Here is a 27,033-nt window from a genome sequence, read left to right on the forward strand (position 1 = left end):
GGGGCCGCGCGGCCGCCGGGGACGCGCACGGGCTGGTCTCTGCCCTAATGCGGTGGCTGGCGGCGAGAGGCGCTGCAGGGGACTCGGGGGAAGTGGCGGCGACCGCAGCGGACAGCACGGACTGCGCCCCGAGCCGGAGCCCGAGCCCTCGGAGGTAGGCGAGCGCGGACACCCGGGAGACCAGGTGGGGGTCAGCCGGGGGTCACGGAAGCCCGTCTACCCCCTGGTTCCCGCCTCCTCGGTCGTCTCCATCCTCCAACCTGTCCCCCTCCCCCTCTGGCCACCTCCCTTCTCCTCCTCCGCGCCGCTGTCACCTGCCCCGGACCCATCCTATTCTGGCGTCGCCCCCAGGCACCCCGTGCAGCCCCTCCCTCGCCCACTCTACACCCTTTCTCGCTCGGTGCCTGCATCCCCTCCCCTTCCCGCACCCTCATTCTCTTCCCCCGTTCCTCTGTCCCCGCCTCTGTCATCCACGGGCCCTGCTGGCCCTTAGGCCCCTATTTCCCTCAACACCCCACTCTGCATTACCCCACTTGTCCTATTTTTCCTACCCCACACATCAGCCCTTCTCTTGCCCTCCCCCACGCCTTGCCCCTGTCACTCCTCTGAGAGCTCCCTGACCGTTCTTCCGCCCTCCCCCAGATCCCCTGCACAGCCCATCCCGCCCCTTGCCGGCTGCCCGGTCTCCTCAGGACCGTAATTCCTCCCAAGCACTCCGTCTTCTCCCCTTGGCTCCCAGCTGGCCTGCCACCCAGTTCCTTCTCTCTACTCGCCCTTCCTGGGGCAGCTTACACCAGGTGGTTGTCCTTGGCTCCCTCGCTGCCCCAGGGTCCTTCTTCGCGGCTTGGGGAGGCCTAGGCCTCTGAATGCTGGATGGACTCACTGTTGTGGTCGCAGTCCACTTATAGCCGTGTCTGCGCCTTGATCCTGGCCATGGCCTGGGGAAGGGTGCCGAGTGTCTGCAGGCCTCTTTGCATTCCCAGCCAGCCTCCCCTCCCCTCAGCTATTCAGGTTTGTTTCCTAGATGGCCTCCGAGGGATGCTAAGCGCAAGGATGGGGAAGGGCAGGTTCAAGGGGTGGCCCAGTAGGTTCACCCTGAGTCCTGTGTGGAACCCTAGCGGGTAAGGGCCTGGATGAATGCCCTGCCAGAGGGCTGGAGAATTGGGCACTTTAGACGGGACTTTTCCTCAGCCTGCAAGTCAGCACTTTGGCATCAGGCGCCGTCTTGAGTGTGGCCCAAGGCTGACTTGAGAGTGGGCAGAGTGCTGAATCACCTAGACTCTGGTCCCCACTGCAGCCCCTGTTGCTCCGAGCCAGGGTCTGCTTCTGGCTCCTTCCTTGGCTCCTGGCTTGGGCCATGTGTGTGTGTGTGTGTGTGTGTGTGTGTGTGTGTGTGTGTGTGTGCTGGATGGAGAGGCCTCCTCCCTTGGTCTAGAGGAGTGGATGACAGTGCCCCCTTTCTTCCTGTCTCTCCGCCTGGCATGAGGGGTACATGAGGGCCTAGCACATCTCATCTACCCTTGGAACTGTAGTGAACGCAGCTGGGCCCCAGTCACATCTCCAGCAAGGCAAGGACAGGCTGCATAAAACTTTAAGCAGAAGCCAGAGCCCAAGGAATATGTGTGCAGTTGGGACATGGACTGTGTCAGCTGTGAATGTGGGCTGTGGGGAGAGGAAGGGAGGTGAAGGTCTGTCCTCCCTCTGGCTGAGGATGAAGGGTCTGGAGGAATCATGCTGCAGGAAGAGTTAAAGATGAGTGGTCTGCAATGCACAGAATGTGTTCTCCCTTTGTCTTGACTGAGTGGCCACTTTGGAGGGAGTTATTTCCCTCCCTAGTCTTTGAGTTCAGCTGAAGGGGTGTGTGTGTGTGTGTGTGTGTGTGTGTGTGTATGTAGAAAGACAGGGAGAGAACACAAATGGGGAAAGACATTTACACAAAGCTCCAGAAATTGTTTGTCACCATGAGGTAGGCAATGACAGTCCATTTCCTGCCCTGGGGACCTCGGCTGAAACCCAGACGCTTGAGTTGGGAGGTGGAGAGCAACTGCAGACAGACCCTGCCCCTTCTCCGGGAGGCTTCCTCACTTTGGAAATCTGAGTGGTCAGACACCTTCAGATGATATGTGGTAACCCAGTATGGGCCAGAGACCGGACCTGTCCAGGGGGTGTGCATTCTGGCAACCAGTGGGGGTGGGGCAGAAGCTTCCCCTGGCATCCGTGTTTCTGGGCTGCCAGCTTTTCCTGGTACAGGGAGGAGGCATCACCTGCAGCTGTTGTCGCAAGCTGATTGGATAAAGGTTCTGACGTTGAATCACTTGATTGGGGCTTGGATAAAGTGGGGGATTCTGATAACAGCATACTTATTTCTCAGTTCTGGGCACTGCATCTTACCTCTCACCCCCTTGTTTGGCATCTCAGAGGCTACAGAGGGTGAAACCAGGCACACAGAGAAAAGAGCCAGCTCCCCCGAGAGCTGGGCAAGACCTGACACTTGTGCTTCCCTGGCTCCCTGTGGGCTGAACCGGCTGTGCCTGTGATAGCTGGTCCTTTCACAATGGAGAAGTAGCTGGAGTTTTGGTTTTGGATTTGGATTCTGAGGGGACCTAGTCAGAGCAAGATCTTATTTCTGCAGTGACTGAGGGACAGGATTCCAAAGTTCTGATCATGTTTTTGCAACTAGTTCCCCACTTCTGGCAGGAACTTAAGGCAGGATGCAGCTTCCTCATTTCACAGATACTCATTCAGCTTTATGTGCTCTTCTGCTAAGTGCCAAGATTGTAGAGAGGGAAAGTAAAACAGAGTGAAGTCCCTCAGTGCTCCCAGTGTGATGGGAAAGGGAGACAGGTCATCAGACAGTGCAGGTGATGGTATGTGGACAGGGGTGCTGGACAGCTGGATCTGAACTCTGATGGTATTGGCTCCTCTTACCCACAGCCATGGAGAGGGTTCCATTGATTCCATCCAGAAAGTTTTGTTTTTGTTTTTGTTTTTGTTTTTGTCTTTTTGAGAGAGGGTCTGGCTATGCAGTTCAGGCTGGCCTTGAGCTCACTTTGTAGCCCAGGCTGCCCTTGAACTCGCAACAGATCCTCCTGCCTCAGCCTCCCGAGTGCTGGGATTACAGGCATGCACCACCATGCCTGGCTCCATCCAGAAAGGAACGATAGGTCCATAGCTCCAGGCTGACCCTGAAGTTGGCTGTCAGGAAGAGGGTGGAGCAGGAAGTGAGATTCATGGTGCATCAGGTCCCCAGCCTGAGAGACAAGGGGGGGATGCTGTGTGGGTAGCTGAACAAGCCCCCTCCCAAACTGCTGCAGCCCAGTGGGGAAACCCTGTAGGGAACTATGGGATGAGGTCAGGGCCACTTAACTCTTTCTACTCTATCTCTTAAGCACTTGTATTTCAAGGCCAAAATGTGGAAGTGCTTAAAATGTCAGAGCAAGTCAGAGGAAAGAGGCCTGCCTGCCCTCAGAGAGCTCCCAGCTACTGGGGAAATAGCAAGTGCGTGCAAGAGGATCATGCACAGAAGCAAATATCGTGAGCTCTGGTATGTGTGAAAGGATCTTGGAGTTGTGAAAAGTCATCAGGGAGGTCCAAGCAGGGGAGGGGAGGTTGATGGTAAGCAGAAGACACCCTCAGAAGTTAAACACTCAAGCACAGGTTACCTGGAACACCCATTGCCAAGCCAGGAGAAGAACCCAAAGGTGGAGACTCCCAACCTCATCTGAGCGGCCCCTCCCCACTCTGCTTGTTTGATTTAGTCCATTTCATTACTGTGTCCCCAGCCTTTGAGCCTATGTCAGGAACTGTGCTGAGTGCTGGGCATATAAACTGAGTTGGAGAGAAAAAAGTGAAAACAAATTAAAATAAGCACAAGAAATGTGCTCTAACAGAGGCTAGATTGGTTCCTACTACAAGAGGAGCATGGCAGAGGGGTCACGGTGGGAGAGCCCCAAGCTGTTTGGCACAGAGGACCTGGGATAGTCCCCAAGCTGTTTGGCCAGCCCCCTGCCTTGACTGTGGCAACTTGATGCAAGCCTTTGAGCAGTGACTCAGAGCAACCAGTGAGGGCTCAGGCCTGGATGCAGAGCCAGATGTTGGATGCGTATGGCCTGGTCTCTGGGACTGCGGGGGCACAGCAGTGGCAGCTAATGGCTATGCGCGTGCTTGGGTAGGCACTTCTGCTGTTTTGCTGACCCAGGGCATTGGTCAGATTGTCCAGCCAGCTTGAGATGTCTGGAGCCACCCTTCTTTCAAGCCAGGGGAAACAGAAGTGGCATAATACCGATAGCTGTTGTTACTGAGTGCTCACTATGTGCTAGGTGTTCCATTATGTGGTTGGAACACATCACTTCATATAGTCATCATAAGCATTAACTCCATAAAAGAGATACTGTTAGGGTTCTGGTTTCACAGGTAATAAAACAGACTGAGAGGTCGTTACTTGTTTAAGATCACAGAACAGGTGAGTTGCAGAGCTAGAATTTAAACCAATATTTGTTTGACTTCAAAACCCATACCTCTATCTCTGCAAATCCTCAACCTGGAAGCCATGTCTCTATGATTTATATTGTGGATTAATTTCTTGTCTACTCCTTCCCTTTGCAAATGCAATCCCCTGAAAAATTTGGAGTGCTTGGGCCACAGTGGGGTCATCATCTCAGGCCTCATCATCCCCTTCAGCTCCAGCAGCTTCCCTCCTCTGGGAATCAGCTGCCTGAGCATCTGCCCGCTCCTCCTTCACCTGCTCCTCCTCACTCTTCCCCTCCAGCCGCTCCCGCAAGGCCTCCCTGGCAGCCCCTTCCTTGTCATTATGATGCTAATCATGGTGTTAATTTTTCTGAGATCCGGAAAGAAAGCCCCAATCTGTTCTAATGAATTTAATTAGAGAGGGGCTTGGAGGGCTTCAGAACGTCTTACCCAGATCACAATAAACAGAGTTAACGAGATAAACAGCCTAGGATCAGCTTCTCAGGGGTTGACAAGGAGGATTTCTGTCTCAGTCCTTCTTAAAGAAGTCCTGAGCAGGCACAGAGTTGGAAAAGACTGTTGTCTTTCAAGTGGGCTCCTTTTCGATGCATTTTTCTGTGTGCCCTACCCAGCCCACACATTTAGCTTCACACACAGTTCTGCCCTTAGTTGGCAGCTGAACTTTCTGGAAAGTCTAATCATCCTCATCATCAGTACCAAACATTTGTGCAGCACCTACTATTTGGGTCAGGGGTATCATATCATCTTCTGGAGCATCATAGAGACTTATGTGACCTTGTCTCATATGGTCTCATGTGCTAGGTGTACAGGTGATGAGATGTGTGTTCAAATACAAGGGACACTTGCTAATTCCAGACAGTGTTAGAAGTACCTGAGGTATGTCTTGAGAAGCAGCACTTGAAGGCTTTATGATCAGAGTGCCAGAGAAAGAGCAGGTGTGCTCTGAGTGCTGGAATCCTTCCTTGTTCCTCCTCCCTGCTAGTGCTGGCGTCTTTCTGCTTTGCTTCTCTGAGCACTTAGGATGGCCAGCTTGGGTCAGGGCTTCCTAGGGACAGGGGAATTCTACCTTCATGCTGATCCTGGATCCGGTGTAGTCCACCTGGAGCAGGTTCACCAGATGCTGAGTTTTGTTCTTAGATCTTGTGATTTTTCTGGGATGAGAGTAAATGTCTGACAGAGTAATTCCAAGGACTTTTCCCGTAAGAACTCCCTCTTTCTTTACTGATACCGGCCAGTTGGCTTCGGCTTTATTTATTTATTTATTTTTGTACTTCTTTTTAAACAAGGATTTAGTGGAAGTTTCAAGCTCCAGGATCAGTGCATTTCTTAACTCTTCCCTTTCTAGCAGTCCTTGGAAGGTGTGCACATGCATGCACACACACCTGCATGCACACATGTGCTGCCTATGTTAGTGAAATTATTCTGACCAGATTTTTATCTCACTTGCAATGCACAAGTTATTATGCATTTCTGGCCTCAATTTTTCCTTGTGCAAGAGCAGATGGTCACCGCGATATCCTTCTTTGTGGTACCAGCAGTTGAATCCAAGATCTTTGCACTGAGCTACAGCCGAGCCCTTTTTATTTTTATCTTTTTAAATTTTGAGGCCAAGTCTTGCTAAGTTGTGAAGTTGAGCCCAAACTTGGGAGCCTCCTGCCTCTACTTCCCAGAGTGCTGGGATTACAGGTGTGCACCATCACACCTACTCCTCCATCTTATTGTGTATAGACACACAAAGTGAATACTTCAAGAATAGGTTGTTAATTATGAGGAAGTATTATAACAATCATTTTGACAGAAAGATATGATATTGAGCTGAAACTGGAAGTCAATTTCTCTACTATTCTTAGAACATCTTAACTTTTGAGACCAACCAGTTTTTTATTTTGGGTCACCGCCAACATTTGTGCTTCTTGTTATTTTCCATCATCTGTCTTGGTTTATGTGTAATTAGTAATGAAGTTAGTACACTGCTGTGGGCTGTCAGCTGACCTATATGAGAGAAATTTATACGGGAGACATTATTATCATGCCGTTGTTGTAATACCCATTGTGTGGTATTTTTCCACATGTTGGAGGTGACACATTCTTTATGAAGGAAAATGCCTTTGAGGCCACAGACAGTTTTCCTATGCTGATGCAGACAAGGACAGAAACTAGATCTCTTTGTGATCATCACACACTGAGTGGAACTAAAGCCTTTGGAACTCACATTGGAAACTAGTCCAGGATTCTCTAGTTGATCCCAGCCCTCGGCTCTGTCCTTATTTTATAAAATATTCATTGCAGTTGCAGTTATTCTTTGAAATTTATACTAGGTACACATCCTTCTAGGTGGAAATTTGCTTTGAGAGAATCCTTGATTCATGAAGGTTAGAAATGTTTTAGTCCAAGATAATTATTTTATTGATCAAGAATCTGTGACCCAGAAGACTTTTGTGGCATGACTTTTGTGGTTGTATAGGTATTTGCTGGGAAAATCTAGTTCTTCTGCATGTTGGCCCACCTGGAACTTTAAAAACCATATGTGAACCTAGTAATTGCACAAGATGATATGTAATTATACTCCCTAAAGGTGAATCTAAACTAGAAATGCTTTGAGATATCAGAGAAGGAAGGAAATCAATGAGACTAAAGTCTGAAATCTTGGCAAAGATTTTGAAGAGTGGTAGAGGCATGATTTGAATGGGCAGAGGAAGGAAATGGGTATTTCTGCTGGGGTAAAAGGGAACATAATCAAAGGTTTGGAGGAGGGAAGTAGTGTGGTCAGGTATAGTGAGCTGGCTGGGCTGATGCAGTGGAAGGTGCAGCTGGAGGGGTTGAGCTGGGCCAGATTGCGGAGGACTGTGGCTTTTAGACCAAGGAGTTGGATTTCATCTTGATATAGGTGAAAAAGAAGCACTTGGAGCTGCTTAGCTGAAGTGGCTCTTGCTCTAAAGACAACAAGGAAAAGTAGCATTAGAAGTAAAAGGACAACTGGGTCCCAGGGACCTAGTGGATTCGGAAGGGATGGCTCCTTATGAAGGGCTGTGTGGGGAGAAGGGGAGTGAATTCAGAAACTTTCAGGAACCCTGGGAGGGAGTGTGTCGCTGTCCAGAGTGCTGACCTGTCTTCTGAAAGGTTGGAAAATAGGGCTCCCAATGCTTAAAATATCCAGAGGGACACGGAAAATGATTCTAGCTAGAACTAGGCAGCATGTGGGTTTTCTGGCAGAAGTTGGTTATAGCACGTGACTTTACAGTGACTTTACCTGTGACAAAAGCAAGAGGATGGATCCTCTTAAAAGTACAGCTTGTGTGTGTGCATATGTGCATGCTCAGAGGGCCCATGGACCAGCCCGCCCCCAAGCTTCACTTTGGGGTCTTTGTGTTTACACAAGAATTTTAGCACATTGCTTCATTTGTAGTGAAAATGCATCCCCTTGCTCAGCATCCCAAAGAGCACCTAAAACCTCTTCAGCAAACTGGGAGAGAGCAGCAGAAGTTCCCAGAAGACACCATTCATGATCCAAATAAAAATATTTAATGCTCCATGTGAGTTTTTCCAATAGAATTTTCTGTGCTGATAGAAATATTTTATATCTGCACTGTACAACATGATAGCCACTATTTCTATGGGGCTTGAACCTGTGAAATATGGCTTGTGTGGCTAAAGATTTGAATTTTGAATTAAATGGTTTAAATTTAAATGTGTCTAGTGGTACTGTATTAGACTGCACAACTCCATATCATCAGAATACTTGACCTTGGCCACTTGCTGGTGCTTATTGGATCCTCATACTTCCCTGATGCAGAGTGAATTGGATTTTTGAATGAGGGTAAGTTGGACAAATTGCTGGAGAGAGCCCCATGCTGAATCCAGATGCAGTCTGTATCCAGCTGTGAGTTTCACCTTGCCTTTTCTTGTTTTCATAGTAAAAACAACCTTATGGGATGCCCTGCAATTTTCTGTTCAAGGGCAGAGAGAAGTCTCCTTGGATTCTGGCTGAGATCCTAGGGACCTGATCCAAGACTTTTTGGAGCCTCAAATGTGCAAGCTATGCAGCATTTAGGGCTGGAGACCTGGCCCTGAAGTATGGTGGGGATGAATGATAGGCTATAGTGTCAGATGCTTGTAGGTATCCACTAGAGAAAGGTTTCTGATCTTGATCCATCTCCTATTCTAACTTTGCATTTCTTCTTCTTATTTCTTTTTATTGTGATATGAGGGCCTTCACACTGAACTACATCCTCAGCCCTTTTTATTAGTACAGATTTGCAGTAGATAATGATTACATTTATCATGGGGAGTTGGTGTATATACATAACACGTCTTAATTCTTTGTATGTCTTTTTTCTCTTCTGTTCCACCCCCTCCCTCCATCCCTTTCCAGCCCTTTAAAATAATTTTTTTAAAAAATGTGAGATAAAATCTTACTAAATTACTAAGTTGCCCAGGTTGGGCTCAAACTTGTAATCCTCCTGCCTCAGCCTCCATGTTAAGATTAAAGGCATGTGCTGCTATGTTTGGCTCTAACTCTAGGGTTTTTTTTTTCCTCTCTCTCATCCTGTTTATCTGGTGTACCTGGCCTGGATGGGGGTATGGGTGAATGGTAGAAGTTCCAAAGTGAGAAATACTTTAAAATGCCAATCAGTAAGCAAGTCAAAGGACTAGAGCAGAAACTTTCCATTGTGTTGGCACATGGCCGTTGATGTGCACGGTCTCTGGTATTTTAGGCTTGCTATGTATAAGATTATTTATAAGACTATGTATAAGACTATTTCTCAAGCCAGAGTATGTCATTGTTCAGGGGAGGCCTTCTTGTTTTCTCCCATAGAATTTCAATGTGGTGTTAGTCCTCCTTAATAGATGCCTGCTTGTGAGTAGCTCTTTGTTAGCCTGGAGCTGTGGGTCTGACCCCTAGAAAATGTGTGCGTGTGAATACAAATAATATTTATCAAGCTCCTGCTGGGTGCAAGTCTTTGCACTTAGTATTGTGGGAAGTGACAAAGGAGGAGTGAGGATGATTGCTTCTAGGCTGATGGGAGCCTAGAGGCAGGCACATGTGAAAAATTACACACACACACACACACACACACACACACACACATGCTAGGTGGAAACAAAGGCAAGTGGTAGTAGGGTTTCAGAGCCAGGGTTGGGTACAGGACACTGGAGGGCCCGATGATGGTTGCCTCTGTCTGGCCATCCCTTGAGGATTCTGTCCTTCATAAGGCTTAGCTAGTACCAGCCACCTCCATGCCTGCAGTACAAGTGCCATCTTTATGGGTGGTCAGGCAGCTTGCTGTCTCAGGGGCTGTGTTGTGGCTGAACTTACCACTTCTGTAGTAAAGAACAGTCCAGAAGGGGGAAGGGATAGTGGGGAAGGGGAAGAAACTCCTTTCACTTTTTTTTTTTTTTTTTTTTGCAGTACTAGGGATTGTACCCAGGGCCTTTGCACTGAGCTAGATTCTTAGCCCTTTTCATTTTTTATTTTGAGACAGGATCTCGCTGAGTTGTTAAATTGCCCAAGCTGGGCTTCAACTTGTGATCCTCTTGCTTTAACCTCCCAGAGTGCTGGGATTATAGGTACACACCACCACGCCCATTTTCCTTTTATTTTTTATCCCTTAAATGGTGACAGGATCTTACTTTGAGACTTCCACTTAGTCATGAAAGGGTTCATTTGGATTCTAGCAGCTCTAGGACACGGCATCCCATGATGCTGGCTTGGGACAGATCTGGAGGAGACAGAAGTAGAGCTTGTTGGAGCTGGGGATATAGCTCAGCAGCACAAGAACCTGCTTGGCAAGTGTGAGGTCCCGAGTTTGATTCCTGGTACCAAAAAAAAAAAAAAAGAAAGAAAAAGAAAAAACAGAAGTAGAGCTTGGTAACATGGCTCCCTGTGGTCACTCAGATCTCTGTTTTACTCTCTAGGTGTATGCTTTGCCTGGCAAGAAGAGGGTGAGCAATGTCTCCCAGGTGAAGCTGGGAATGGCCCTTTTGGCTGGGTTCAAGGAGGGTGCTGTCGCTCACCACAGTGCTTCTCAGCCTCCCTGCACATACAGGTCTCCTGGGACCTTGGAAGGCTGCAGACTTAGAATCAGTATGTCAGGGTTGGGCCTGAGATTCTGCACTTCTTGGAGGCTACCAGGGAATGCCAGGACTGGCTGTCCACAAGCCATACTCGGATGGACAAGATTCTACATGTGAATTCTCAAGCCTCTGCTGTGCTTTACACCAGGCTGTGCCCTCCTTGACCACAAGGATTGTAAGAGGCTTGGGAACAGAGATGTTTTGCATCATGAGTGCCTTCCCCATGTAGCTCATAGTTAGCATACGGTGCTTTACTCAGCTGCTTACTACAAGAGTAGGATCAAAGCATGATTGTTTGGAGCAGGCCAGTTCTACTGTTGGAAGAATAACTTGCAGTGAGTATCCAGTGCCAGGAACTTGGTCAACTTGCAGAAAATGAATATTGAATGGATGATGATACTAGTGTGGGGTGGCAAAAAGGGCACTGATTAGGGACCTGACAGAGCCAATGAGACTAGGGCAAACTATTTAACCTTCGCTAGATTTAATTTTTGTTGTAAAGTGGGGACACCACATCTAAGAGGGTTGTTTAATGAGCACATGATATCACTGAGTCATTGGATTAGGTGCTGTTATATCCATTACATTGAGAAGACAGAAGCTCAGAATGAGGATCAACTCTCCCAAAATGGCCTAGTTCTGAGTGTCAGAGCTGGGATCAGACATGGGTCTCCTGAACATGGCTCATTACTTGTCACAAAGTTCTGGGTTCCAGTACGGGCTGATGGCCTCTTTGAGAAGCTTCTTGGTCTGAGGGTTGCTTGTACTAAAGAGCAAGAGTCTGGGTATCATGGAAACTCCAGTCTTCCTCCGGGTCTAAGAGCACTGGCACTGGCTGGGTCTCAGTGACACTGTAACATCAAGACACACTTGTCAGTCTCCCTTGCTCCTCAGGCCCAAGACTCTCCAGAAAAGAGTCACCATCTGCTCCTATGGACCCTTGTCTGCACGATAGAGCCACTGAACCCACGTGCAGTCTCTTTGGCTTGCCTTGGTTTACTTTGTGTGCTGGTACTGAAAGGAAATGGGGATATAGAAGGGGGGCAGTCCTCAGCCACCTTGCTTCCAGGTGTGATATCAGCAGAGTGCTTTCATCACCTGTTGCTGGAGCCCCCACCCTGGGTGGGTGGTCGGGGCACATGTCTCCTCCAGTTGCTTTGGCATTAGAGGAGGCCCTGAGATCTGCCCTGCTGTTGCCCACCCTTCTCGCTTCAGCAGTGAAGCTGGTCAGTGTTAGGGGTGGGAATGGCAGATTAACTGGAGGAGGAGCCACCTAGTTCAGATGCTTATCTGTACCTGAAAGAGGTGTTGAACTCAGCACCCTCTCAGGTGTTAGCTGAGGATAAATGAATCCACACTGAGAAAGAAAGCCACTCATCAGACTAGAAACTAGAGCCTTGCTACACAGAAGGGTGGATGCCATACAGGGGGCTCAGATACCAATTTCTAATACTCTGCACCAGGGTATGAGCAGCTCTCCATTCATATCTGGTCCACATTTGTTCTCTTGCCATCTTCTGATTTGGCTGATTTTCCTCCTTTGTGTTCCATAAAATCCTGTGCTCGCTGTTGATTTCTTGTATCAGGACTAGTATTACTTTTAAGTGCAGAGGGCTTCTACATTGTGTTGCTTCAGTGTGTTTGCTGCTAGGCACCATTTTGGTGTGTGTGTGTGTGTGTGTGTGTGTGTGTGTGTGTACTGGGAATCAAACTCAGGATCTTGCACTTGCCAGGCAGGCGCTATACCACTGAGCTATACCCCCAGCCCTAGGCATCATTTTATATGCTGGGAATCCCCATTTATTGTGCCAAATCTTCACTTTTATCTTTTCCCACTTTGTTTTTCTCTTTGAGCAACCCTGAAGATATCTGAGACACCCCTCTCCCCCAGTTTCTGACTGTGGTCAGTGTGCCCTTCTGATGGGAATAAAAACTTCCAGTTAGGCCTGGGCTAAAAATGAAACTCCTGTTAGCCACAACCTGGCCATCCATGATTCATTTCCAAAACACCAAAAAAAGAAAAAAAAAATGCCCATTTGACCACAGAGCTAGGGGTTTTAGTGCTTAAGCTTTTCACTTCCACAGACCTGTGACCATTCCTGCATGGCCCATGCTGTGTGCTGCAGGAATCAGTGTAAAGCCTGCTGGGCTTCTGGGACTTGGGCTTCTGGGACTTGGGCTTTGTGAACTGTTGGGACTAGAATGGGTTTGGCTGGTGGTCCCCAGGCTCTGCCCCATTTCTTCCTCCATTTGGCTGCTGCTGGCCACAGGGCCAGCGGTGTATTGTCATGCCATTCTGACAGTTGAGTGCACAGGTAAGGTGGACATACTGGGTGCTGGAGATGTCTGCCATTGATGTAGGGGAAGTGGAGTACTGAAGATGCGGCAAACATCTTTGAGTGTTGTGAGACTGTGCCCTCCTGGAAAGGTCTGGAAGGCTGGAATGGGATTAGGTTAAAGCTGAATTAAGGCCCCATTCTGGTCTAGACAGGGAAAATCCTTTTTGCACATACTCCATGGTTCCTCTAAGCTCCTGAAACCTTAAAAAAATAAAGAGGGGGCTTTTAGAGGGCACCATAAAACATTGTAGTTGAGGCTCTTACAATGAAGCATGTTCTCTTTCTCAGTGAACTGGTGATGTTATCTGGTGTCTACCTGGATGCTGGTGTGTTAGGTACAGACTCAAGACACCAAAGACTACTCAGTGGTGGCTAAAGATGTTCTCTTTCCTATGATTGTGTTTTATTATGGCTGTGATTATTGAAAGTTCTATTGAGATAGTCAGTCCATAAACAGTAGTAGGAATTATCTAGAGAAAGCTTGTGTTTTTCATAATGGTAACATCTTGCAAAACCAAAGTGCACACTCACAACTGGGATATTGACATTAAACTAGTCTTGTACTCTTATTCTCATTTCCCCAGTTTTATTCATACTTGCTTCTTCATTTGTTTCTTAGACTGATTTAGCTTCAGATTGTTGGTCTGCCTTTCCCTTTTTCTCTCCTTCTGAGATTTGTTTTTGTAAGTCCATGTTATGAAATACCCAAGTACATGCATCTGGTCTTGGACGTAGAACATTGTATAAGAGCAAGGGACTTGGAGTTAGACTGCCAGGTTCAGATCTGGTTCTCAGTTCACTAGCTGGGTGATCTTCGGCAAATGATTTAAATCGTCTCTGGTTTTCATCTGTAAATCCAATCCCACACAAGCCTTCTAGACCCTTCCAGCAGGGCCCCGCTACACAGCATTTGAAGCTGTTTGCTGCATCTCCATTAATAACCTTCTGCATGGAGTTGTTAAATAAGGTACACAGACCCTCTGACACAGTCCCTGGCTAATAAGAAGTGCTCGTGAATTAGCTGCATCATTATGTCTCCACCTCTCCTTCCTGATAGTGGCTTCAAACCCTACCTTTTCCAAGCACACCTAAGGGCTTCAGAGAGCAACTATAAAATATTTTTGAGACCCCAATAGATGCTCAGTTGTATGCTGGGTACTATAGAAGTTATATAAGGGACCAAAAGGCAGGTTCTTGTCTCAAAAGCCTGTGCTGTAGTGAGGAAGCATCCCAGGCATCCACACGTGGTACAGGTAACTCACCACACAGGTGAAGAAGACAAATGCAAATGAGGGTTCAGACCACAAGAGAGCCTGGATTTGAAGAGAGAGAGAGAGAGAGAGATGTTAATCTGTGGTACCTGGAAAGCTTTCAGGCAAACTTGATGTGGCATCTTGAAAGGTAAAGCTCTGACTTTGTGTGCCTGAGGCCCATTAGGTTGTCTCCAAAGGGGAAGGAGGATGGAGAGGAGGAAGTGATGACTTCCCAATTTTATTTCATGTTTGGAGCGCGGGCAGCTCAGGTTTTAATGTCCCCATCCTCTGGCCAGTTGGTCCTCACAGTCCTGCTGCTCTCTCAGGCAGTGGGCAGCCGCCCTGTGGTTGTCGTGGCCAGACACTAGTTCCACGTCGAGCTCGAGCTGGCCGGGGTAGAGGTGCATGGAGCAGGCCCACAGCAGGCTGGCGGCAAGGTCGGTGCCCACGCTGCGCGCCACGCCCCACAGCAGCAGATGCAGGGGTCCACACAGCGCGGCCAGGCCCCGGCTGGGAGGTGCCTCTACACACCGCTCACGAACCACCCAGACGGAAGGAGTCATAGGCAGCTTCCGGTCCCATGTCACTTTGTGGGACAGAGCTGACCCCGATGCCCGAAGCCAGGAAGCCATTGTGGAACCAGAAAAGGAAGGCTGTCTCATGAGCCTTCCAGAGGAGCCAGGCCTACCTACAGCCCAGCTCGGACATTGTGGGCCGCGAAGCCCGGGCGCTGGCCCCATGGCGAGGGGGCAAAGGACTCCTGCTGTCCTTGCTCCCGGGCTGCTGAGGAGGCAGCAGTGCACCCCGGAAGTGGAGTGGAGCCAGGCAACAATCTGAGCTCCACCACTAGCAGCCTCCCATGTTCACACTCCATTTTCTGATTTTAAAATGAGGCCCAGAAAGGATGAGGAAACAATTCAAAATCAATCAAGGAAACAGATAGGAGAGAGTGGTACATTTCAGGGCAAGGAATTGGAGTCCATTTCTCATAATGAGCCATTTCCTGTGATCTAATTATATCCTTTTACATTGGCTGCACCAAGTTAATACACTGAGCTAATGTCTGATTTCCACTGTAGATATGGTGAAACCAAGGCACAGAGTGTTGGTCACCTGTTGAGGAAGCGGCATGAATCAGAGTGAAGCAAGCCTAGGTGTCCATCTTTGGTCCCTGGTTTCCTGTCTGTCCGTGCAAAGCAAGCCCTGGGTTCCTAAGTGGGGGAAAGAGAGTCTCTTCCAGTAAAATCCCTCTGGCACAGGACATCCTGTGACCAGCACTGCACCCTCCCACCCCTGGCAGTGTTCCAAGGCCTGGGCTCAACAGCCACGGGACTTGGTGGCCAAGCCTGGGAAGAACCCATTGTCTCCTTGCATCACCGCTGGCTGTGTGGTTGCTGGGCTGCATGGCTTGTTCATTTTTTGCTTTGTGGAGGCTGTTCTGAATCCTACATTCAGCTGCAGCTGGGCATCTGGCACTTGTCCAACCTTTGTCCCGTCTATAGAATTCTCAGTGGTACTCAGGGAAGACTGCTCTGTGTGTGTGTGTGTGTGTGTGTGTGTGTGTGTGTGTGTGTAAGACAAGAGGGGGAGAGGGAGGTGGCAGGCCTCCGGAAAAGTAGATCTCCGTCTCCACTGGGGACTGATTCCAGGTTGGGAAAATTCGGATGTGTGTGAACTGACCATGGTTACTGGCCTGACCAGTAACCATGGGGGGGACAAGAGTGTGCTGCGGTCACGGGTTTCAGGTATGTGGCCTATGATCATCCTCATACCTAGCTATCGTTATAGCCAGAGCAGTAGCAGTAATAATAATAGGCTAAATAAAGGCAGCTACTGGATATTTCAAGCTTACCATGTGCTGGGCAATGTACTAAGTACTTTAAATATACATGGGGAGTGATGAGAAGACCTTCTGGGCCTGAGGTCCAAGGTGGCTGTGTACCCACCCACTCCTATCCCTTCCTGCTAGGGACGATGGCCTCGCTAAGAGGAGGAAGGCACAAATGTGACCAGATGGCTATGAGGGAGCCTCTACTAGCACCTGGGACTCTTGGAAGCCTGAGTTTAAAGGGACTCTGGAACTATTTATGTTGAGTCCCTAATTTTGCATAGAAAAAAAATGGAGCCTAAGGAAAGGCCCTGCTTGGAGCTATGTGGCCACCTAATGGCAAAGCCAAGACCAGATCACAGCCTTCCTGGCTGGGGGCTCAAGGTACCTAAGTCTCATCTGTTTATGGAAAATCTTTACTGATCCATGCCACCTCCCTACCCAAGATCCAAGGTGCGCTTGTGAGACAGGGAAGAAGGAGAGCCAGGTCCAGGTTTTTATCCCTTTCTCTGAAGAGAAAGAGCTTATTGAACTATCACAGCTACTAACCTGAAAAAGGACCAGGTTCTGGCTAGGCCTGGTCACTTTGTACCACTGACCACTGCCTTGCCTGGGACTACACTGGCAATAGAGGTTCCTCTTAGCACTCTCCCTAAAGGCCATTAGCCACCTTCCTTTTATGTCTTCTAACCCTTTGGCTGTGCACTTGGGAAATCAGGGTGCTGTTAAGGATTTGACTCTTTTCTGACATCTGGCCCCACTTTTCTCTCCAGAAAATTCTGCAAACAGTGATTTTTTTCCTGGCCCTTGATTAGATGCATTTTTGTCTCATTTGGAGGTGGATCACTTCATATTTGCCTCTTTCTCGATGCGCAGTAGACAGGCGGTGGTGTGGTAGGTGGAGGGAGTTGTCTGGGCTGTCTTTCCTAGTCTGAAGAGGATCCATCCTGGGGCAGAGGAGTTGAAGGGCATTAGTCACAGATCTGATGTTGATGAGAACGTGAAAGCAAAGAGAGGCTCTAGGGCAGTGTTGGTGAGTGTAGAGGATTCATCTCCACCTTAGTCTCTGCATCTTTTGGACACTGGAAGCACTGATGATTTCATTTCTCAGAGGAACACACTGAGGTTCAGAGGTACCCAAGGAGGGAAACCTGGGCAACTCACCCTGTCTCCTGTGAGTTATTTCTCAGTCACTGATTCTGCCTCTCAGCGGGTTCTCAGTGGGTCAGGGATTCTGTGATTTGATATAATCCCCTCTGTCATTACCTTTTTTTTGGACTGGGAATCAAACTCAGGACCTCACACTTGCCAGGCAGGCACTGTGCGGCTGAGCTGTATCCCCAGTCCTGTCATTACCTTTAATTGGCAAATTTTATTAAAGTAAAACATACAGTAAAACATACAGCATTCTTTTTACTTTTAAATGTTATTTCTCTGGTTATAAAAGAAAGTCATAAAATTTGAGAAGAAGCAAAGAAGACCCCAATCATTTGGAAATAACGACCATTTAGATCTGATGTGCATTTTTTTTTCTATTGGTGTTACTTTAATTTGAAAGCTTTTGCTAGCAACTGGCAGTTGGGGATAGAGACAAAAAGGACAGGGATTCGTGGAGGGTCCATTGACCCTTTTCAGGATGTTTCTGAGCTGTAGCCTCGCTTCACTCTGCACCTGCAACTTCCTAGCAAAGCATTCACTGTCATCTGTGCCCAACTGTTAACAAGAGAAGTAATTAGCGGTAAAAGTATGCAGGCCACTATTTATTGAGCAGCTTTGCTGTATTCAAAATGAGAAAGTCGAGCTTAATATGTTGAGAGGAGAGCCCTGGGGCTTGGGGACAGGTATGTGTCCCAGGAGACCAGGTGGCCTAGGTGGATGCTGGGTGTTGCCACACATCTGCATTGGTGTCATGCCTTTCCCCTGCTTCTCAGGTCATTTTGGAGCTTATGATCCAAGCATGGAGGGCAGAAGTCCAAAAGGGAAGATGTGGACCTATTCTTGTGCTTATCAGCCACTACTGTTGATGGCTGCATCTCCCTACCAAAGTTAGCTTCCACTGGAAGGGATCACAAGAGCACTCAGTAAGAGTCCACTGCGAATACCAACACCCTCATTTTGGTCATCATCTTACTATCCAGGCTTAGATAGGAATGTTTAGAAATGCAAGGACCTTAAAAACAGTCTAATCTGTGACCCTTAAGCTTTACCCTGCGTCCCAATCACCTGGACACTTGTTAGAGCATGGATTCCTGAACCCAGCCTGCTTTTCTGTAAGCCTTAGGCCTACCACAAGAATATACATGCCTGTTGTGATGCTCAGGCTCGTGGTCTAGGGACTACACTTGGAGAACTGTGAATCCAGGCCTTCATTTTGCAAGAAGAGGCCCAGTGGAGAACAACTTAGTAATGGTCTTCATACCATTTTGTTTCAGAGCTAGGACCATAGTCAGACCTCCAGATTCCCACCCTAGTTCTCCAGTCCCATGATGTTCTGGTCACCTATCCTGGAAGTGCTAGCAGCTGGGACTGCTTTCCTGAGATTGACACTGTCCCAGCTCTGGAAGAATCAGAGCAGGCACTGCATGGCTGTGGGAACCGGAGTCCAAATCCTGACCCTGGTACCATCTCTCCTCTGTGGTGTTTGGTCCTTCATCCTTTCTTTTATCTGGCAAACACCACCTAAATGCCTAGGGACTGTGCCTGGCATTATGAGGGGCACCCAGGCAAACAGGACTGCAGCTGAGTTCCATGGCAGCTGTTTCCCAATCTCCCTGTATGACCACTGGAGTCTTGTCTCATGCCACCTGGACTTCAGAGCTATCCTTTCCCTATTGGGCCTCCTGTTCAGAAGGGAGAAGCAGCCAGCAGCTTGGAGATGAATCCTTGCTGTGGTCTGACTCACCACGTAACTTCAGGTAGCTCATTCTCTTTGGGCCTCAATTTCTTCTAGCAAATTCAATGAGGCAATGAGTTAAACAATGGTGAACAACACTTTTTTTCCCCCATCCTGCGATACTAAAATTTCAGGGGTTCTCAAGTGACTTGTAATGGCATCTGGCTTCATTTCCATTTTAATCAGTCAATTAATGCTTCTATTCCTTGTTTTCCTCCTTGATATGAAACAGACTCTCCTAGCATCAGGCGTGAGGACCTGGAGGAGATGTGACTCCCCTCACATGTCCTTGGTGATGTATTATCTGATGTACATTGCCAACCGCAGTGGTAGTTTTGTCCTCATAGTTATGATTTGCTTTTCTTCTTATTCATCTATTGTGTTCTTTATCCATAATGAACCATTAGTGGAGACAGGAAACATATGGAACCTCACAGAGTTAAGGAAGAGCACAATAATAATTATTCCACAAATTTGTTTGAAGATGCTGGCTACCAGATTGTATTCAGCTGATGAAATTTTTATAACACATCAAGATGTTTATAGTACTCAAAAAGTGATAATTATATCTAAAGTGGATTTTCATTTGCTGTGAATAGATACTATCCAGATCTGTAACAGAGAAGTACATGTTAATTGATCTGAAAGCCTCTTCTTTTTGGAAACACAATTTGAAACATACAACACACCAAGAATATGAACCTCCAGTTTCAGGATATGCAGGCAACTTTTGTGAATTTTTATACCTTAACTAGGATGAAAGTTTTAGGATATAATTTGACCCCTGAGCCTGGCATGATATAACATCTAAAAATGTATTAATAGGTCATGCTTTTTCTATCTAGTTAATCTGAGACAAATTGAGTAACGGTATGTATTGTTGCTAAAAGGGGGAAAAGGGTAAAATTTGCCTTTATACATGTAATAATCATTATTAATTACTGGTTTAAAAATACACTCAAAAATTCCAATGATGAGCTGATCTCAAACAGTATGCCTTTAAAAATAACCAAATTAACAAAATATTTTTAAATTTTTGTGCAGTGGTTATAAGATGAAAAGATGGGAAGCCCTAGAGAATGCACTCTCTAGGATCCTTCTGGCTCTGATGCTCTGGGATTGTAAGATATACAGGGTTTGAAACCCACAAAGAACAGAAGAGTATAATAGTTTGAATGGGGAGAGGGGACACATTGTTCCCCCATGTTGTTATTGGGAATGGAATTGGACACTGCCTTAATCATGTTTCTTGTCCCTGAGACACAATACCTGACACCCACGATTAAAGGTGAGGTTTATATTGGCTCATGGGTTCAGAAGTTTCAGTCCATGGTCAGCAGGCTCTAAGGCAGAAACAGCATGGTAGAAAGGCCTAGATGGAGAACAGTTGCTCATGTCATGGCAGCCAGGAAGCAGAGTGAAGAGCTGGGGAGGGAGATATACCCTTCTAGGTCATGCCTTGAGTGATCTGCTTCTTCGCATGGGGCCCTGTTTCCTAACAGCATAGAGTGCCCCATTGATCCAATCACCTTCCCAAAGCCCAACCTCTGAACAAGAAGCTTTGGGGACATTCTAGATCTAAACAATAACAGACACATCTTTGAGATTCCACGTATCAGAACCAAAATCAGAAAGCAGCTTTCTGTCCAGTTTCCTCAAGAACTTACAAGTCCTTGGAATCATTGGGTCTTAGAATTAGAGGGGATATTAGAGATCATCTGATCCTACTAGAGAAAGTGAGAGGTCAGTTCTGTATCTGTGGGAGTTAAGCAGAGGCCAGTTGACCCTGCGCCTGGGACAGTGGCCTGCGCTTTTGGCTTCCATGACTAAAGCCTGCCATTGGGATCAGAAATAAGCACAACCAAGCACACTGTACTCCTTCTCCTCTCTCATTAGCTAAATGTTATTTTTGGCAAGGATCATCTGTGGATGGATGAACTTGGCGCACAGTCTGGGAGCTCCTGGGAGTACTGCTGTGGTACCATGGGGCTCTGACTAGGCTCCCAGGCAAACTTTGTCTCATTGAGCTGGCTGGTGTGTCTTCAATTGCAGCAGCATTTTAAGTTCATGTTTTGGGGCAGAAGGCAGTGACCTCTGAAAGGACTGATGACCTGGCTTGGAGAAGTCCCTTGGACTTGGAGTCAGGACTTACTGGGGCCTCACCTAGCCCAAAGCATCCTCAGCACTGTCCTTAGACACTGTCCTCCCGACTTGGCTTGGTGCTGCTATGGCCACACTAACAGATGGGAAGCAGTGGTGTGGGGAGCCCCAGCCCCAGATCATCTACAACCCGTATTTGGTTTAGGAATGGTCTACCTGATAACATTTTAAAAATATCTGTAGATTATCCTCCCTAATTTTTATTTTGTGGAGGCTGGAAACAAATGCTTTTATGTACTTCAAATTCATATTAGAAGCGGCTAGCCTGGAGTGTGTTCAGGCTCAGCAGTAAGCTGGCCTTGGCCTGGACATTTAGTGCAGAGGATGGCTTTTAGTTTTCGTAATCACATTAGTTTATATTTTTATGTTAATCCTCTTCAACTTTAGCCATTTCCTGTTGGTTTGCATGTGTCCATTTCTACTTGAGTGCTGTCCCAGACCCCTAGCCTGGAGCCTTCTTTGTGCATCCCTCTACACCCAGACCTTAGACTGGATCTTGTAGTATTTTAGGGTGTAGTTAAGATAAAGCCAACCAAATGGGGGAGGTTAGAACCTTGAGTCAGTTCTTTGTGTTCTCTTCCTGCCTGTGGGAGACCTCTGCTCTCTGTGTGTGTCCTGAGTACGGCTGTTCACATTGCTCCTAGTATCACACCAAACCCATGCCAACCCCTCTTCATCTCCTCCATCTCCTGACCAGTAGAGTGGGGAGCTGGAAGTCTCGGTGGTGAGGGTGTGAATGAGTTTCTTGCTGGACTTCTCAGACCCCACCCTCTTCTAGTCTGCTGCTCCCACCCACAGGGGCCAACAGGGTGCACTTCTTTCCTGGCAAGGGGAATCCACCTGTGAGGAGGGAGAGAGACAGGAAAAAAATGGGCCACCAAAGAACCAATGTGGGGATCTCTCCTTAGCGTCTTTTCTATTTTTCCTTCTGAGGGGTTCCAAAGGAGCTTCTGACTTATCCTGCAAACCTAAACTTAACCACTAGCACAACCCTACAGCTAGATTTTTCCTGTCATCAGGCTGTGCACTGCCCACTCTCCCCAGCAGCCTTTCTGTCTGACCTGTTCATAAACCAGCAAGAGCTAAAATCGTGGGCCTGCTCTATTTCTTACCTGTTCTGTTTCTTGGACAGTGGGATCATCCAGCGAACAAATGAGTGAGGGCTGCATGTAGATAACTTTACCCACTTACTTTTTTTTTTTTTTTTCCAATTAGGGGCCCTTCATTTTCGGCTGACCCTTAACCCAGTAAATGAGTGTCTGACGTGGGAGGAAGGGCCAGCTCAGTACTGGGAGCCTGGCCTATGACAAAAGGGCCCTGTTATGCTGCCTTCTGCCACCCTCCTGACCTGGGAAATCCTCTAAGCTGACCTAATTACCTGCAGGGAGGGAAAGCTATTGATTCCCAGCAGATGCTTTGGTTTGAGGAGGGAGGGACTTTTGGACAGGTGGGTGGTTCCACTCTGGGATTAACTCTTTGAATACTGCTTCCCTAGGACTGGTGTCCCCTTTCACTTTGCCATCTGTTCTTGTGGGAGGGAAACACTCTGGAGTTATTGCAGGCTGGTTGGCCCTCCCCTGAGCATTCATCTCTGACCTGGGGTCTTTCTGCTTCTCTCTCTTCTCAGGAGATGGGTCTGTTTAGCTAGAGGCCCTTGTCTTTGCTTCTACAGTGTCCCTTCCTGACCCTGACCGAGCAGACACTGTTTGGTCCCCTGAGAAGGAAGCCTTTCATATGAAATGGTTTTCCAGTGAACCTTCTCAGGGAGTCTGGGCTGGTGTACAAGGCGTGGCCACTAGCTCAAGTAAGTAGGTGTGTGCTTTACTAATAGTATTGTGCTTTACTGTGTACAGCATTCCTTTAAGCAAGTGGAGGCTCTCACTGAGCTTCCCAACAGCGTGGCAGGGTATTCTGACTGAGCCCTAGGACTCAGGTTCAGTCAGTGAGTGAGGGATGAAGCCAGGACCTTCTCCCACCTGACTTATGCAGCCGGCTTTTTTCTGTTGCCAGCATTGCAGTGTTAGTGCAGATATACACTGTGTCATGTCAGCATGCAAATAGTTTTAAATTTCAGAGCATTTCTAGTCTTGGATTTTTGGATAAGGGATGCCCCCCCCAGGACATGCCTCTAGTCTATTTGTCTCATCATTTCCATATTCCGTTGCTCCTTGCTTGTAATAAGGAAGAAAAGATGTGATCCTTTCCTTTGTGGGCTTATTTTCTAGTCAGAAGAATGAGCTAAAAAGTCCAGGAAGATTTCTAAATGATCACTGAGCTGGTGGGGCAGTGAATACAGACAGGTAGGGGAGGGACCGAGAGCTGAACTAGACACAGCTCCCCAGGTAAAGCTGGGCATGAGGATATTGATGAGGAGGGTGCACAGGGGAAGATTGGAAAAGATGCAATGCACGCGCTCGCACACGCACACATGTGTATGTGTATGTGTGTGTGTGTGAAATAAAATGTCAAACATACAGAAAGATAGACTAGAATGGTCCTCCACATACATAGGGCTAAACTTTCAATAATAATAATTTACTGAAGTGAAATTCTCGGAATATAAAATTAACAATTTTAAAGTGAATAGTTCAGTGACATTTACTAGATTCACAGTGTTGTGCAACTGCCACCCCTCCTGAGTTTCAAAACTTCCAGCACCCCAGAGGGACATCTCCCACCTACTGTACAGATGTTCCCCATTCCCTCCTCCCCAGCTCCTGGCAGCCACTACTGTACTTTCTGCCTGCAAAGACTTGCCTATTGTGGCTACTTCAGACTAAAGGAATCCTACTACGTGCAGTCTTTTGTGTCTGGCATCTTTCCCTTGGTGTTTACCAGTACTTCTAAGGTTTGTCCACATTGCCCCAGGTATCACTACTTCCTCTTGAGGGTGAGTCATATTCCCTTGAATGTCCACACTTCAGTTCGTTTCCCCGTTCACCTGTTCCTGGACTTTTGGGCCATTGCCCTTCCGGCTGTTGTGAATGTTGCTGCTGTGAACCTGTGTGCACAGGTGCTTGTTTGAGTACCTGTTTTCAGCTCTTGAGGGAATACACTGGGAGAGGAATGGAGGGTCCTGTGGCAATTCTGTGTTCAGCTAATGGAGGAACTACCAGACTTAGGCCATTTTTACATTCCTCCAGCAGAACATGGGACTCCAACTTCTCCACATCCCCCAAGTAGTGCTTATCTTTTGAATTAAAGATCAGCCTCTCCTGGTTCGACATGCTTGGCTGGTACCACAGAAGCAACTTCTGTCCATTCACCTCTGGTCAGGGACCATGGCTGCTTTTGCCTCCTGTCATCCCTTTTCTTACACTTGCTCTGTTACTGCCAGCCTTGTGTTCTCCCAGGTGAGGGGACTGGACTCTGAGAAGCTCGACGACTGCCATCATGGTACCTGAGCAGGGTAACCCAGAATAGAGGCAGGCTACAGCACTGCCTGTATGTGCCCACCTGGCTGCAGGTGTGCTGTGCTTCCCAGGATGCCGCCTGTCACCCAGGTACTCTCTGTCTCCCCAGCTCCTGCCCCAGAAGCCCATTGCAGAGACACGTGAGATCTCACAGTCCTGACCCAGCTGCAGAGCCAGTTTTCAGTCCTGTGAGGGCACCAGTGTGATAGCTGGCTTTAAGAGCGTCCTACTTGGGTAGTGTTTGGTTTTCCATTGCTGTTGTAACCAAATCCCATAGACTAGGTGGCTTAAACAACAAAAATGTATTTCCTCCCAGTTCTGGAGGCTGAAGTCAAGATTTAAGTGTTGCCAGGGGAGGTTTCCTCTGATGCTCCTCTCCCCAGCTCTAGATGACTGTTTCCTTCCTGTGTCGTCACAGGGTCTGTGTCTCAATTGTGTCTTTCTCTTTTTCTTCTTTTTTTGAGCTGGCAATCAAACTCAGGACCTCACACTTGCCAGGCAGGTACTGTGCCACTGAGCTATATCCTCAGCCCTACCATTGCTTCTTCTTAAAATAACACCAGTCATATTGCACTAGAGCCCACCCATATGACCTCATATTCCTTAGTTATCTCGTTAGAGACCCTACCTCCAGATATAGTCACATTGAAAAGACCAGACCACTTTAGAGTTTGAGGAAGACATAATTTAATCCATAACAGGTGGCTAGAACAGCCAAGCTGCATAATGACCAGGGAGGCTAGGGTGTGTGGAGGTAGCCTTGGGACTCCTCTGGGCTCCTGTTGGGTCTCAAAGTGACTCTTTCTGGCAAATACAAAAATAAGTGGAGTGGGAGAGAGAATAATGATGGTAGCAAGGAGGGCACTGGGGGCTTTGAGGAGGCGGAAGAAGCAGTGTCCCTGATCAATAATTAATTCCTGGGTACCAGGCAGGAGGGCGTTGCTATAGCAACGGGTCAGCCTGGCAGTTCCGCCTTTCCTTGCCTGGCTGTGCTGTTCCTTTCTCCCCCTTTCTTGCCTTTTATTTGACACTTCCCTTCCCCCTCATTTTTCTTATGTGTCTCATGTGTCTTTGTGGTGTGGAGCCTGCCCATGTCTACTCAGTGCAGGGACTCTGGGGCCCCTGACAGCTGTAGCAGCTCCTTTCCCACCTTTTTCTGGGAGGTCCTAATGGGGGCGTTCTCATTGACTTTCCAGCCAGTCGGCCTCTTACCTTACAAAGTGCACCCAGGACACCTTGTCACGTTTGTCTGGAGGCCTCAACAAGAACTTGCCTGTATTCACCTTTCACGATGTTCTGCTCACTGAAGTAGGTGCTTCTGGCCTCAGAGGGGTCGCCTCCAGTGGGATGTCACCCTTGTGTCACTCCTTGGACTGCCCATTGTTGCCTGTAGCAACTGATCTTTCTTTACTTCCTTATGGACTCTGGATGGGAAGATGCTAGGAGCCTGCTGCTAACCAGATAGCCTGTGCCCCCCATCATCACAGTGAGCAACACAGCCAGGGCATCTGTCCTTGGAACCACACTATGGGGGCCCAGTCAGTGTTTGTGCTGTGTCATGGGAAAATGAATGAAAGGTTGGGGCAGGCTCCCTCTTGCATCTCTCTTCTAGTATTTTCCAGAGGCCGGGTCTTGGGTCTCACAGCTGCACTGACTGAGACCATTGACTTTTTAAAGTTATTTTTCATGCACATTAAAATTCACTGCTCCCCTGATTCACTAGCTGTCACAACTAATAAGGGATCTGGGCGTATAATAACCATTTAAGACTTAATGTTATTAGTCTTGTAATTGCTGCTAAGGGTCTTGTCTCTTCTGTGAGTTGGTAAATCCTCATGCAGAAAGATTAGGAAAACATAACCCTAAGCTAGATGCTGCCAAGGGGGCTGGGTGCTTGGAGACCAGTCTCAGCTGCCTGCCTGGTGTGTTCGTTTCCTGATAAAGCCTCATGCTGGGGATACAGATATGCTCAGGGAGCATCTGTGAGCAACATCAGGGGTTGGGGAGGGAACAGAAGAGGGAGCTGCAGGCGAGTGAGCTGGGTGGCCCTCATGACAAGCAGCTGCTGGTGGAAAGAAGAGCATCATCTCCTGCCCCCCCCCCCAGCCCACAGCTCACTCCCTGATGGCCCAGAAAAGGTGGCAGTGGGGATTTAATCTGATGGCCATTGAGCTGTAGGCGGGGATCCGGGTGGACAGGAGCACCAGCTGCAGTGGAAATGTCCCCCTCTGGTGTGTCTCGGGAACTATTCCTGCCTATCCCCACAGGGATCTTTTCCACACATGTCCTTTCTCGTCCTCATCAAAATGCATTCATAACCAGTCTGTTCACGCTGTGACAAGGAGGCAGGGTACACGGGCTGATTATACACAGGCTAGTGTCCCCTCACTGCTTTCTCGACTCCACCATTTTGGGAGGACCTCAGTGCCGCCACCCTGAGAGCTGCCAGCCAGAGCCATCAACCTCTACCCTCCCATACTAAAGCTTTCCTGTCAGAATTTAATACAGACACTCTGCTTTTTCTTTCCTATCCTTTCCTTTCCTTTCCTTTCCTTTCCTTTCCTTTCCTTTCCTTTCCTTTCCT

General features: G+C 47.9%; 1 protein-coding gene across 20 annotated transcripts in view; it reads left to right on the forward strand.

Annotated features, from left to right (window-relative positions):
• The first annotated feature begins 22 nt into the window (after positions 1 to 22).
• The window catches only part of Nfasc (neurofascin), a 181,960-nt gene continuing 154,949 nt past the window's right edge, over positions 23 to 27,033 (forward strand). For all 20 annotated transcript variants that reach the window (XM_005375320.2, XM_005375322.2, XM_005375330.2 and 17 more), the window contains exon 1: positions 23 to 154. In XM_005375320.2, the coding sequence (XP_005375377.1) occupies positions 48 to 154 (107 nt within the window). In that variant the 5' untranslated portion in view covers positions 23 to 47. The remainder of the gene's footprint in view (positions 155 to 27,033) is intronic.

Source organism: Chinchilla lanigera, unplaced genomic scaffold (genome assembly GCF_000276665.1).
Source record: "Chinchilla lanigera isolate Chin_1 unplaced genomic scaffold, ChiLan1.0 scaffold00005, whole genome shotgun sequence".
In the NCBI taxonomy this organism is placed as follows: Eukaryota; Metazoa; Chordata; class Mammalia; order Rodentia; family Chinchillidae; genus Chinchilla; species Chinchilla lanigera.